At 56.2% G+C, this 13,870-nt stretch overlaps 2 protein-coding genes across 3 annotated transcripts in view; one reads left to right on the top strand and one right to left on the bottom strand.

Moving 5' to 3' along the window:
* Positions 1-4,563, top strand: part of ABCC10 (ATP binding cassette subfamily C member 10) — an 80,102-nt gene extending 75,539 nt beyond the window's left edge. For both annotated transcript variants that reach the window (XM_073671632.1, XM_073671633.1), the window contains exon 21: positions 2,981-4,563. In XM_073671632.1, coding sequence (XP_073527733.1) covers positions 2,981-3,137 — 157 coding nt within the window. In that variant the 3' untranslated portion in view covers positions 3,138-4,563. The remainder of the gene's footprint in view (positions 1-2,980) is intronic.
* A 1,483-nt stretch (positions 4,564-6,046) lies between these two features.
* DLK2 (delta like non-canonical Notch ligand 2) overlaps positions 6,047-13,870 on the bottom strand; it is an 83,922-nt gene continuing 76,098 nt past the window's right edge. The window contains exon 8 of the mRNA XM_073671631.1: positions 6,047-8,834. Within this exon, the coding sequence (XP_073527732.1) occupies positions 8,129-8,834 (706 nt within the window). The 3' untranslated portion in view covers positions 6,047-8,128. The remainder of the gene's footprint in view (positions 8,835-13,870) is intronic.

The raw sequence follows: 13,870 nt of genomic DNA, 5'->3' as shown, positions 1-13,870 counted from the left end.
GGTAATGAGTGGAGGACAGAGGAGCCAGTATTACAGGTAATGAGTGGAGGACGGAGGAGCCAGTACTACAGGTAATGAGCGGAGGACGGAGGAGCCAGTACTACAGGTAATGAGCGGAGGACAGATGAGCCAGTACTACAGGTAATGAGTGGAGGACAGAGGTGCCAGTACTACAGGTAATGAGTGGAGGACGGAGGAGCCAGTACTACAGGTAATGAGTGGAGGACGGAGGAGCCAGTACTACAGGTAATGAGTGGAAGACAGAGGAGCCAGTACTACAGGTAATGAGTGGAGGACAGAGGAGCCAGTACTACAGGTAATGAGTGGAGGACAGAGGAGCCAGTACTACAGGTAATGAGTGGAGGACAGAGGAGCCAGTACTACAGGTAATGAGTGGAGGACGGAGGAGCCAGTACTACAGGTAATGAGCGGAGGACGGAGGAGCCAGTACTACAGGTAATGAGCGGAGGACAGATGAGCCAGTACTACAGGTAATGAGTGGAGGACAGAGGTGCCAGTACTACAGGTAATGAGTGGAGGACGGAGGAGCCAGTACTACAGGTAATGAGTGGAGGACGGAGGAGCCAGTACTACAGGTAATGAGTGGAAGACAGAGGAGCCAGTACTACAGGTAATGAGTGGAGGACAGAGGAGCCAGTACTACAGGTAATGAGTGGAGGACAGAGGAGCCAGTACTACAGGTAATGAGTGGAGGACAGAGGAGCCAGTACTACAGGTAATGAGTGGAGGACAGAGGAGCCTCTTAAAGAAGAAGTTACAGGTCTGTGAGAGACAGAAATCTTGCTTGTTTGTAATTGACCAAATAATTATTTTCCACCAAAATTTGAAAAAAATTCTTTCCAGATCAGACAATGTGATTTTCAGGATTTGTTTTCTCATCTTGTCTCTCATAGTCGAGGTCGACCTATGATGTCAATTACAGGCCTACCTCATCTTTATAAGTGGGTGAACTTCACAATTGGGGGCTGACTAAATACTTTTTTTTCCCCACTGTATATCGCTCAGGTGTACGGCTCTACTCCAATCCCTCCTCATATATCACTCAGGTGTACGGCTCTACTCCAATCCCTCCTCATATATCACTCAGGTGTACGGCTCTACTCCAATCCCTCCTCATATATCACTCAGGTGTACGGCTCTACTCCAATCCCTCCTCATATATCGCTCAGGTGTACGGCTCTACTCCAATCCCTCCTCATATATCGCTCAGGTGTACGGCTCTACTCCAATCCCTCCTCATATATCGCTCAGGTGTACGGCTCTACTCCAATCCCTCCTCATATATCGCTCAGGTGTACGGCTCTACTCCAATCCCTCCTCATATATCGCACAGGTGTACGGCTCTACTCCAATCCCTCCTCATATATCGCTCAGGTGTACGGCTCTACTGCAATCCCTCCTCATATATCACTCAGGTGTACGGCTCTACTCCAATCCCTCCTCATATATCACTCAGGTGTACGGCTCTAATTCAATCCCTCCTCATGTATCGCTCAGGTGTACGGCTCTACTCCAATCCCTCCTCATGTATCGCTCAGGTGTACGGCTCTACTCCAATCCCTCCTCATATATCGCTCAGGTGTACGGCTCTAATCCAATCCCTCCTCATATATCGCTCAGGTGTACGGCTCTACTCCAATCCCTCCTCATATATCGCTCAGGTGTACGGCTCTACTCCAATCCCTCCTCATATATCGCTCAGGTGTACGGCTCTAATCCAATCCCTCCTCATATATCGCTCAGGTGTACGGCTCTACTCCAATCCCTCCTCATATATCGGTCAGGTGTACGGCTCTACTCCAATCCCTCCTCATATATCGGTCAGGTGTACGGCTCTACTCCAATCCCTCCTCATATATCGCTCAGGTGTACGGCTCTACTCCAATCCCTCCTCATATATCGCTCAGGTGTACGGCTCTACTCCAATCCCTCCTCATATATCGCTCAGGTGTACGGCTCTACTCCAATCTCTCCTCATATATCGCTCAGGTGTACGGCTCTACTCCAATCCCTCCTCATATATCACTCAGGTGTACGGCTCTACTCCAATACCTCCTCATATATCACTCAGGTGTACGGCTCTACTCCAATCCCTCCTCATATATCGCTCAGGTGTACGGCTCTACTCCAATCCCTCCTCATATATCACTCAGGTGTACGGCTCTTACTCCAATCCCTCCTCATATATCGCTCAGGTGTACGGCTCTACTCCAATCCCTCCTCATATATCACTCAGGTGTACGGCTCTACTCCAATCCCTCCTCATATATCACTCAGGTGTACGGCTCTACTCCAATCCCTCCTCATATATCACTCAGGTGTACGGCTCTAATCCAATCCCTCCTCATATATCACTCAGGTGTACGGCTCTAATCCAATCCCTCCTCATATATCACTCAGGTGTACGGCTCTACTCCAATCCCTCCTCATATATCACTCAGGTGTACGGCTCTACTCCAATCCCTCCTCATATATCACTCAGGTGTACGGCTCTACTCCAATCCCTCCTCATATATCACTCAGGTGTACGGCTCTAATCCAATCCCTCCTCATATATCACTAAGGTGTACGGCTCTACTCCAATCCCTCCTCATATATCGCTCAGGTGTACGGCTCTACTCCAATCCCTCCTCATATATCGCTCAGGTGTACGGCTCTACTCCAATCCCTCCTCATATATCACTCAGGTGTACGGCTCTAATCCAATCCCTCCTCATATATCACTCAGGTGTACGGCTCTACTCCAATCCCTCCTCGTATATCACTCAGGTGTACGGCTCTACTCCAATCCCTCCTCATATATCACTCAGGTGTACGGCTCTACTCCAATCCCTCCTCATATATCACTCAGGTGTACGGCTCTACTCCAATCCCTCCTCATATATCACTCAGGTGTACGGCTCTACTCCACCCCTCCTTAATTTCCCCCGATTTATGCTTTTTCTCCTCGTTGTTGCAGGCTTCATACTATCATGGATTCTGACCGGGTGATGGTGATGCATGCTGGGAAACTGGCAGAATTTGACTCCCCTACAGTCCTGAGCAGCAATAAAAATTCACACTTCTACCGGCTCATACACAGCGCCAACCTGGAGGTGCCAGAAAACGGACAATGATGCCAAGAATATTCAGCTCCAATGTGAGGATGACGACGCAGGCGGCGCAGTTAGAACAGTAGCGGTGGAGATATGCAACATGGGTGGTGCGGGCAGTGCCAGTGCCTCTGGGTGGTGCGGGTAGTGCCGTTGACGCTGGGTGGTGCGGGCAGTGCCTCTGGGTGGTGCGGGCAGTGCCTCTGGGTGGTGCAGGTAGTGCCGGTGACACTGGGTGGTGCGGCCAGTGCCAGTGCCTCTGGGTGGTGCGGGTAGTGCCGGTGCCTCTGGGTGGTGCGGGTAGTGCCGGTGACGCTGGGTGGTGCGGGCAGTGCCTCTGGGTGGTGCTGGCAGTGCCTCTGGGTGGTGCTGGCAGTGCCGGTTCCTGGGTGGTGCGGCCAGTGCCAGTGCCTCTGGGTGGTGCGGCCAGTGCCTCTGGGTGGTGCGGGTAGTGCCGGTGACGCTGGGTGGTGCGGGTAGTGCCGGTGGTGCGGGTAGTGCCGGTGACGCTGGGTGGTGCGGGTAGTACCGGTGACGCTGGGTGGTGTGGGCAGTGCCAGTGCCTCTAGGGTGGCGCAGGTAGTGCCGGTGACGCTGGGTGGTGCGGGCAGTGCCAGTGCCTCTGGGTGGTGCGGGTAGTGCCGATGCCTCTGGGTGGTGCGGGTAGTGCCGGTGCCGCTGGGTGATGCGGGCAGTGCCAGTGCCTCTGGGTGGTGCGGGTAGTGCCGGTGCCTCTGGGTGGTGCGGGTAGTGCCAGTGACGCTGGGTGGTGCGGGTAGTGCCGGTGTCGCTGGGTGATGCGGGCAGTGCCAGTGCCTCTGGGTGGTGCGGGTAGTGCCGGTGACGCTGGGTGGTGCGGGTAGTGCCGGTGACGCTGGGTGGTGCGGGTAGTGCCGGTGACGCTGGGTGGTGCGGGTAGTGCCGGTGACGCTGGGTGGTGCGGGTAGTGCCGGTGACTCTGGGTGGTGCGGGTAGTGCCGGTGACGCTGGGTGGTGCGGGTAGTGCCGGTGACGCTGGGTGGTGCGGGTAGTGCCGGTGACGCTGGGTGGTGCGGGTAGTGCCGGTGACGCTGGGTGATGCGGGCAGTGCCGGTGCCTCTGGGTGGTGCCGGTGCCTCTGGGTGGTGCGGGCAGTGCCTCTGGGTGGTGCGGGTTGTGCCGGTGCCTCTGGGTGGTGCGGGTAGTGCCGGTGACGCTGGGTGGTGCGGGTAGTGCCGGTGACGCTGGGTGGTGCGGGTAGTGCCGGTGACGCTGGGTGGTGCGGGTAGTGCCGGTGACGCTGGGTGGTGCGGGTAGTGCCGGTGACGCTGGGTGGTGCGGGTAGTGCCGGTGCCTCTGGGTGGTGCGGGTAGTGCCGGTGACGCTGGGTGGTGCGGGTAGTGCCGGTGCCTCTGGGTGGTGCGGGTAGTGCCGGTGACGCTGGGTGGTGCGGGCAGTATGGGTTAAGATGTGATAATTTTCTCTTCTCCCAGATGATGTAAATATTTTAGATTCTTATAAAATGTATTTTTCATCAGTCGCTGCTGTCATTTACCAATCGTGTCTTATACAGGACCACCTGGAAATTCACGAGTAACAGGTGGAGATATGTGACAGGCACAGGATGGGTGACGCTTTGGCGGGGGACAGTACGGGTGATGCTGCATGAAGGGCACAGTACAGCGGATATTCTGGCGCGGACCATACGAGTGATGCTACATGACAGGCACAGGACGGGTGACGCTCTGGTGGGCACAGTATGAGTGATGTTGCATGGCTAGCACAGGTGACATTCTGGCGGAGCACGGTACAGGTGACATTCTGGCGGGGCACGGTACAGGTGACATTCTGGCGGGGCACTGTACAGGTGACATTCTGATGAGTACAGGACGGGCACAGTACGGATGATGCTCTAGCGGAGACAGTATGGGTAATGCTGCTTGATGGGCACAATACAGGTGACACTGGTGGGCACAGTTCGGTTCATGCTCCGATAAGCACAGTATGGGTGACATTCTGGCGGGCACAGTACGAGTGATGCTGCTTGGCTGGCACAGTACTGGTAATGCTCTCATGGGTGCAGTACTGGTAATGCTTGATGGGCACAGTCCAGGTGACGTTCTGACGGTTACAGTACGGGTGATGCTACAGGATGGGTACAGTATATGTGACGCTCTGGCTGGGGACAGCACAGGGTGATGCTGCTTCATGGGTTCAGTACGGGTGACCTTCTGGCGGGGACTGTATGGGTGATGCCGCATGAAGGGCACAGTACAGGTGACATTGTGGCAGGCACAGTACAGTTGATGCTGTGTGACTTGCACAATACGGGTGACACTCTGGCGGGGGACAGTACGGGTGACACTCTGGTGGGGGACAGTACGGGTGACACTCTGGCGGGGGACAGTACGAGTGACACTGCTTGACGGGCACAGTACAGGTGACACTCTGGCGGGGGACAGTACGGGTGACGCTGCTTGACGGGCACAGTACGGGTGACACTCTGGCGGGGGACAGTACGGTTGATGCTGCTTGACGGGCACAGTACGGGTGACACTCTGGCGGGGGACAGTACGGGTGACGCTGCTTGACGGGCACAGTACGGGTGACACTCTGGCGGGGGACAGTACGGGTGACGCTGCTTGACGGGCACAGTACGGGTGACACTCTGGTGGGGAACAGTACGGGTGATGCTGCTTGACTGGCACAGTACGGGTGACACTCTGGCGGGGGACAGTACGGGTGATGCTGCTTGACGGGCACAGTACGGGTGACACTCTGGCGGGGGACAGTACAAGCGACGCTCTGATGGGCACTCTGGCGGGGGACAGTACGGGTGACGCTGTTTGACGGGCACAGTACGGGTGACATTGTGGTGGGCACAGTACAAGCGACGCTCTGATGGGCACTCTGGCGGGGGACAGTACGGGTGACGCTGTTTGACGGGCACAGTACGGGTGACATTGTGGTGGGCACAGTACGAGTGACGCTCTGATGGGCACTCTGGCGGTGGACAGTACGGGTGACACTGTGTGGCAGGCACAGAGCGGTGTCAGAGAGTTATAAGGTGACCCGCTCTCCGCCCGTATACTTCTGTATATTTTTGGAGTCTCCATTTTCTGACACGACTTTATTATAGTTAATATTCACATCTCTGGATATAAACGGTGGAGTCCGGTCACATGACCGCCCCCGACAAACGCGCGGGAAATACATCATCAGACAATCTGCACTGCTCACAAATGTGTATGACCCCCTCTATAGGTCTTATCCTGCCACAGCAACATTACCTGTGGGGGGCGCCCTCCTCATGGTGTACACGGCACTACCCAGTCTCAGCCTGTAGGGGGCGCCCTCCTCGTGGTCTATACAGCGCCCCGAGGTCTCGGCCTGTGAGGGGGCGCCCTCCTCATGGTCTATACAGTGCCCTGGGGTCTCGACCTGTAGGGGGCGCCCTCCTCATGGTCTATACAGTGCCCTGGGGTCTCGACCTGTAGGGGGCACCCTCCTCATGGTGTATACGGCACTACCTGGTCTCAGCCTGTAGGGGACGCTCTCCTTGTAGACTATACAGCGCCCCGGGATCTCGGCTTCTAGAGACGCCCCATTTATGGTCTATACAGCGCCTCGGGGTCTCGGCCTGTAGGGGGTGCCCTCCTCATGGTCTATACAGCGCCTCAGGGTCTCGGCCTGTAGGGGGCCCTCCTTGTGGTCTATACATAGCCTTGGGGTCTCGGCCTGTAGGGGGCACCCTCCTTGTGGTCTATACAGCGCCTCGGGGTCTCGGCCTGTAGGAGGCACCCTCCTCGTGGTCTATACAGCGCCTCAGGGTCTCGGCCTGTAGGGGGCCCTACTTGTGGTCTATACATCGCCTTGGGGTCTCGGCCTGTAGGAGGCGCCCTCCCCGTGGTTTATACAGCACCCTGGGTCTCGGCCTGTAGGGGGCACCCTCCTCGTGGTCTGTACAGCGCCTCATGGTCTCAGCCTGTAGGGGGGGCCTCCTCGTGGTCTGTACAGCGCCTCGGGGTCTCGGCCTGTAGGGGGCCCTCCTCGTGGTCTGTACAGCGCCTCATGGTCTCAGCCTGTAGGGGGCCCTACTTGTGGTCTATACATCGCCTTGGGGTCTCAGCCTGTAGGAGGCGCCCTCCCCGTGGTTTATACAGCACCCTGGGTCTCGGCCTGTAGGGGGAACTCCTCCTCGTGGTCTGTACAGCGCCTCGTGGTCTCAGCCTGTAGAGGGGCCCTCCTCGTGGTCTATACAGCGCCTCGAGGTCTCGGCCTGTAGGGGGCACCCTCCTCGTGGTCTGTACAGCGCCTCGTGGTCTCAGCCTGTAGAGGGGCCCTCCTCGTGGTCTATACAGCGCCTCGAGGTCTCGGCCTGTAGAGGGGCCCTCCTCGTGGTCTATACAGTACCCCGGGGTCTCGGCCTGTACGGGGCGCGCTGCTCGTGATCTATACAGCGCCCCGGGTCCTGGCCTGTAAGGGGCGCCCTCATGATTTATACAGCCGCCCCTGGGTTTTTGGCCTGTAGAGGACGCCACCTCACATGATGGAGGGCACTATAGTCTTGTTCATCCCGATCTTCCTTGTTCAGTAATAAGATGGCAGAATTCCAGACATTTCCGAAGCTGGGAGAGAGTGTAAGTACATAACAGTGCCGATGTCTCAGGGTGGTCCCTGATCAGCGGGGTCATGGCGTCCATCAGCACAAAGTCTTCATACAAGATGTGACTCTTAAAGACGACGCTCGTGTAATGGGTTTGGGTGGGTTCTCCCAGCGTCCTGCAGAAAGTGGCCCCATGGCGCTGGGTGTAGAGGAGGTTTATAAGACCATAGGGGTCACCTGGGCGCCGATCCTGTGAGCGGGCAGTGAGGGGCTCCCGCGTAATATGAAGATACTTGGTCCTCGTACCGCTCCCATCACACTTGAGTCCTCCTGTGACCCCCCCTAGTCTCCACACTTGGGTCCAGATAAATATCTAAGGTCAGAGACCCCCCATATCATGTCTAAGGCCACCATCACTTACACTGGACACTCATAACTCCGTGGTCTTCCCGTGCTCTTGTGATGCCCCCTGGCAATGCTGGTAATGAGTCTTGGTGTCTGGTGAGGACTGGTGACCCCGACATGCGGCTCCCCGATTTCGGTGTCTCACCACAAGCAGAACGGTGAGGAAAATCACCAGGACCGTTAGGACCCCAAGCACAACGATGGTCACGAGCTGGGGGTCGCTGAGCCCGTGTTCCCTTTGAGTCACCACCTCCTTTACGGAGATCTTGAAGCTCCCGGTCTTCACGGTGGAGCCAGGACCCCACCTGGTGCTACTTACTGTCCTCTCTGGAGCGGCTGAGGGGGTCCGGGCTTTTGCTGATGTTCTAGTGTCATATTCCCATGTGGGCCTGGGAATGGGAACCTCGCAGGACTTTCCAATAAACCCACCGGGACAGTAGCACTCGTAGTCTCCGACTCGATCGTAGCACTTCCCGCCATTGAGACATGGCTGCCCAGCGCAATCGTCAATGTTGACTGTGCAGAAGCGTCCCTGGAAGCCGTGAGGGCACTGGCATGAGAAGCGGTTCACCCCATCGATACAGGTGGCCCCATTAGCGCATGGACGCATCAGGCAATCATCAACATCCGTCTCGCACAGCCGCCCCACGTAACCGGCCAAACATCGGCACGTGAAGGTCTCCGCGTAGCCCCCATTGTCCTGGCACGTTCCACCATTCAGGCATGGAAACCTGGAGGAGGAGAAACATTATCAACAGCGGTCCAACGAGAAGCCGTAACCGAAGGCACGGAGGTCAGAGAGTCTAAGAGCGATCCACGCACTGATCTATCGTCTCTGATCCGGGCACCAACCTATCGTCTCTGATCCGGACACCGACCTATCGTCTGATCCGGGCACCGACCTATCATCTCTAGTGGAGCGGTCCCTGCACAGATCTATCGTCTCTGATCCGGGCACCGACCTATCGTCTGATCCGGGCACCGACCTATCGTCTCTAGTGGAGCGGTCCCTGCACAGATCTATCGTCTCTGATCCGGGCACCGACCTATCGCCTCTAGTGGAGCGGTCCCTGCACGCATCTATCGTCTCTGATCCGGGCTCCGACCTATCGCCTCTAGTGGAGCGGTCCCTGCACCGACCTATCGTCTCTAGTGGAGTAGTCCCTGCATGCATCTATAGTCTCTAGTGGTGCGGTCCCTGCACAGATCTATCGTCTCTAGTAGAGCAGTCCCTGCACGCATCTATAGTCTCTAGTGGAGCGGTCCCTGCACAGATCTATCGTCTCTAGTGGAGCGGTCCCTGCACAGATCTATCGTCCCTAGTGGAGCGGTCCCTGCACAGATCTATCGTCTCTAGTGTAGCGGTCCCTGCACAGATCTATCGTCTCAAGTGGAGTGGTCCCTGCACAGATCTATCGTCTCAAGTGCAGCGGTCCCTGCACAGATCTATCGTCTCTAGTGGAGCGGTCCCAGCACACATCTATCGTCTCTAGTGGAGCGGTCCCTGCACAGATCTATCGTCTCTAGTGGAGCGGTCCCTGCACAGATCTATCGTCTCTAGTGGAGCGGTCCCTGCACAGATCTATCGTCTCTAGTGGAGCGGTCCCTGCACAGATCTATCGTCTCTAGTGGAGCGGTCCCTGCACAGATCTATCGTCTCTAGTGGAGCGGTCCCTGCACAGATCTATCGTCTCTAGTGGAGCGGTCCCTGCACAGATCTATCGTCTCTAGTGGAGCGGTCCCTGCACAGATCTATCGTCTCTAGTGGAGCGGTCCCTGCACAGATCTATCGTCTCTAGTGGAGCGGTCCCTGCACAGATCTATCGTCTCTAGTGGAGCGGTCCCTGCACAGATCTATCTTCTCTAGTGGAGCAGTCCCTGCACAGATCTATCTTCTCTAGTGGTGCAGTCCCTGCACAGATCTATCTTCTCTAGTGGAGCAGTCCCTGCACAGATCTATCTTCTCTAGTGGTGCTGTCCCTGCACAGATCTATCGTCTCTAGTGGAGCGGTCCCTGCACAGATCTATCTTCTCTAGTGGAGCAGTCCCTGCACAGATCTATCTTCTCTAGTGGAGCAGTCCCTGCACAGATCTATCTTCTCTAGTGGAGCGGTCCCTGCACTGATCTATCGTCTCTATGGAGCGGTCCCTGCACAGATCTATCGTTTCTAGTGGAGCAGTCCCTGCAGAGATCCATCGTCTCTAGTGGAGCGGTCCCTGCACAGATTTATCGTCTCTAGTGGAGCGGTCCCTGCACGCATCTATCGTCTAGTGGAGCGGTCCCTGCACGCATCTATCGTCTCTAGTAGAGCAGTCGTGGCACAGATCTATCGTCTCTAGTGGAGCGGTCCCTGCACGCATCTATCGTCTCTAGTGAAGCGGTCCCTGCACGCATCTATCGTCTCTAGTGGAGCGGTCCCTGCACAGATCTATTGTCTCTAGTGGAGCGGTCCCTGCACGCATCTATAGTCTCTAGTGGAGCGGTCCCTGCACGCATCTATAGTCTCTAGTGGAGCGGTCCCTGCACAGATCTATCGTCTCTAGTGGAGCGGTCCCTGCACAGATCTATCGTCTCTAGTGGAGAGGTCCCTGCACAGATCTATCGTCTCTAGTGGAGCGGTCCCTGCACGCATCTATAGTCTCTAGTGGAGCGGTCCCTGCACAGATCTATCGTCTCTAGTGGAGCGGTCCCTGCACAGATCTATAGTCTCTAGTGGAGCGGTCCCTGCACAGATCTATAGTCTCTAGTGGAGCGGTCCCTGCACTGATCTATCGTCTCTAGTGGAGCGGTCCCTGCACGCATCTATCGTCTCCAGTGGAGCGGTCCCTGCACAGATCTATCGTCTCCAGTGGAGCGGTCCCTGCACAGATCTATCGTCTCCAGTGGAGCGGTCCCTGCACAGATCTATCGTCTCCAGTGGAGCGGTCCCTGCACAGATCTATCGTCTCTAGTGGAGCGGTCCCTGCACCCATCTATAGTCTCTAGTGGAGCGGTCCCTGCACAGATCTATCGTCTCTAGTGGAGCGGTCCCTGCACAGATCTATCGTCTCTAGTGGAGCGGTCCCTGCACAGATCTATCGTCTCTAGTGGAGCGGTCCCTGCACAGATCTATCGTCTCTAGTGGAGCGGTCCCTGCACAGATCTATCTTCTCTAGTGGAGCGGTCCCTGCACAGATCTATGTTCTCTAGTGGAGCGGTCCCTGCACAGATCTATCGTCTCTAGTGGAGCGGTCCCTGCACAGATCTATCGTCTCTAGTGGAGCGGTCCCTGCACAGATCTATCTTCTCTAGTGGAGCGGTCCCTGCACAGATCTATCTTCTCTAGTGGAGCGGTCCCTGCACAGATCTATCTTCTCTAGTGGTGCGGTCCCTGCACAGATCTATCGTCTCTAGTGGTGCGGTCCCTGCACAGATCTATCTTCTCTAGTGGTGCGGTCCCTGCACAGATCTATCGTCTCTAGTGGAGCGGTCCCTGCACAGATCTATCGTCTCTAGTGGAGCGGTCCCTGCACAGATCTATCGTCTCTAGTGGAGCGGTCCCTGCACAGATCTATCGTCTCTAGTGGAGCGGTCCCTGCTCAGATCTATCGTCTCTAGTGGAGCGGTCCCTGCACCGACCTATCGTCTCTAGTGGAGTAGTCCCTGCACGCATCTATAGTCTCTAGTGGTGAGGTCCCTGCACAGATCTATCGTCTCTACTGGAGCAGTCCCTGCACGCATCTATCGTCTCTAGTGAAGCGGTCCCTGACAGATCTATCGTCTCTAGTGAAGCGGTCCCTGCACAGATCTATCGTCTCTAGTGAAGCGGTCCCTGCACAGATCTATAGTCTCTAGTGGAGCGGTCCCTGCACAGATCTATCGTCTCTAGTGGAGCGGTCCCTGCACAGATCTATCATCTCTAGTGGAGCGGTCCCTGCACAGATCTATTGTCTCTAGTGAAGCGGTCCCTGCACAGATCTATAGTCTCTAGTGGAGCGGTCCCTGCACTGATCTATCGTCTCTATGGAGCGGTCCCTGCACAGATCTATCGTCTCTAGTGGAGCAGTCCCTGCAGAGATCTATCGTCTCTAGTGGAGCGGTCCCTGCACAGATCTATCGTCTCTAGTGGAGCGGTCCCTGCACGCATCTATCGTCTAGTGGAGCGGTCCCTGCACGCATCTATCGTCTCTAGTAGAGCAGTCATGGCACAGATCTATCGTCTCTAGTGGAGCGGTCCCTGCACGCATCTATCGTCTCTAGTGGAGCGGTCCCAGCACAGATCTATCGTCTCTGATCCGGGCACCGACCTATCGCCTCTAGTGGAGCGATCCACGCACTGATCTATCGTCTCTAGTGGAGCGGTCCCTGCACAGATCTATCGTCTCTAGTGGAGCGTTGCCTGCACGCATCTATCGTCTCTAGTGGAGCGGTCCCTGCACGCATCTATCGCCTCTAGTGGAGCGGTCCCTGCACGCATCTATCGTCTCTGATCCGGGCACCGACCTATCGTCTCTGATCCGGGCTCCGACCTATCGCATCTAGTGGAGCGGTCCCTGCACCGACCTATCGTCTCTAGTGGAGTAGACCCTGCACGCATCTATAGTCTCTAGTGGTGCGGTCCCTGCACAGATCTATCGTCTCTAGTGGAGCGGTCCCTGCACAGATCTATCATCTCTGTTCCGGGCACCGACCTATCGTCTCTAGTGGAGCGGTCCCTGCACAGATCTATCGTCTCTAGTGGAGCGGTCCCTGCACAGATCTATCGTCTCTAGTGGAGCAGTCCCTGCACAGATCTATCGTCTCTAGTGGAGCTGTCCCTGAACAGATCTATCGTCTCTAGTGGAGCAGTCCCTGCAGAGATCTATCGTCTCTAGTGGAGCGGTCCCTGCACAGATCTATCATCTCTGATCCGGGCACCGACCTATCGTCTCTAGTGGAGCAGTCCCTGCACAGATCTATCGTCTCTAGTGGAGCGGTCCCTGCACTGATCTATCGTCTCTAGTGGAGCGGTCTCTGCACGCATCTATCGTCTCCAGTAGAGCGGTCCCTGCACAGATCTATCGTCTCTGATCCGGGCACTGACCTATTGTCTCTAGTGTAGCGGTCCCTGCACAGATCTATCTTCTCTAGTGAAGCGGTCCCTGCACAGATCTATCGTCTCTAGTGGAGCCGTCCCTGCACAGATCTATCGTCTCTAGTGGAGCGGTCCCTGTAAAGATCTATCGTCTCTAGTAGAGCAGTCCCTGCAGAGATCTATCTTCTCTAGTGGAGCGGTCCCTGCACAGATCTATCGTCTCTAGTGGAGCGGTCCCTGCACAGATCTATCGTCTCTAGTGGAGCGGTGCCTGCACAGATCTATCGTCTCTAGTGGAGCAGTCCCTGCACAGATCTATCGTCTCTAGTGGAGCGGTCCCTGCACAGATGTATCGTCTCTAGTGGAGCGGTCCCTGAACAGATCTATCGTCTCTAGTAGAGCAGTCCCTGCAGAGCTCTATCGTCTCTAGTAGAGCAGTCCCTGCAGACATCTATCGTCTCTAGTGGAGCGGTCCCTGCACGCATCTATCATCTCTGATCCGGGCACCGACCTATCGTCTCTAGTGGAGCGGTCCCTGCACAGATCTATCGTCTCTAGTGGAGCGGTCCCTGCACAGATCTATCGTCTCTAGTGGAGCGGTCCCTGCACCGATCTATCGTCTCTAGTGGAGCGGTCCCTGCACAGATCTATCGTCTCTAGTGGAGCGGTCCCTGCACGCATCTATCGTCTAGTGGAGCGGTCCCTGCACGCAT

Source organism: Phyllobates terribilis, unplaced genomic scaffold (genome assembly GCF_046119375.1).
Source record: "Phyllobates terribilis strain yellow unplaced genomic scaffold, ASM4611937v1 Scaffold_3__8_contigs__length_932513732, whole genome shotgun sequence".
In the NCBI taxonomy this organism is placed as follows: Eukaryota; Metazoa; Chordata; class Amphibia; order Anura; family Dendrobatidae; genus Phyllobates; species Phyllobates terribilis.
The sequence above is the reverse complement of the archived record's forward strand: the minus strand, read 5'-3'. Positions and strand labels throughout refer to the sequence as shown.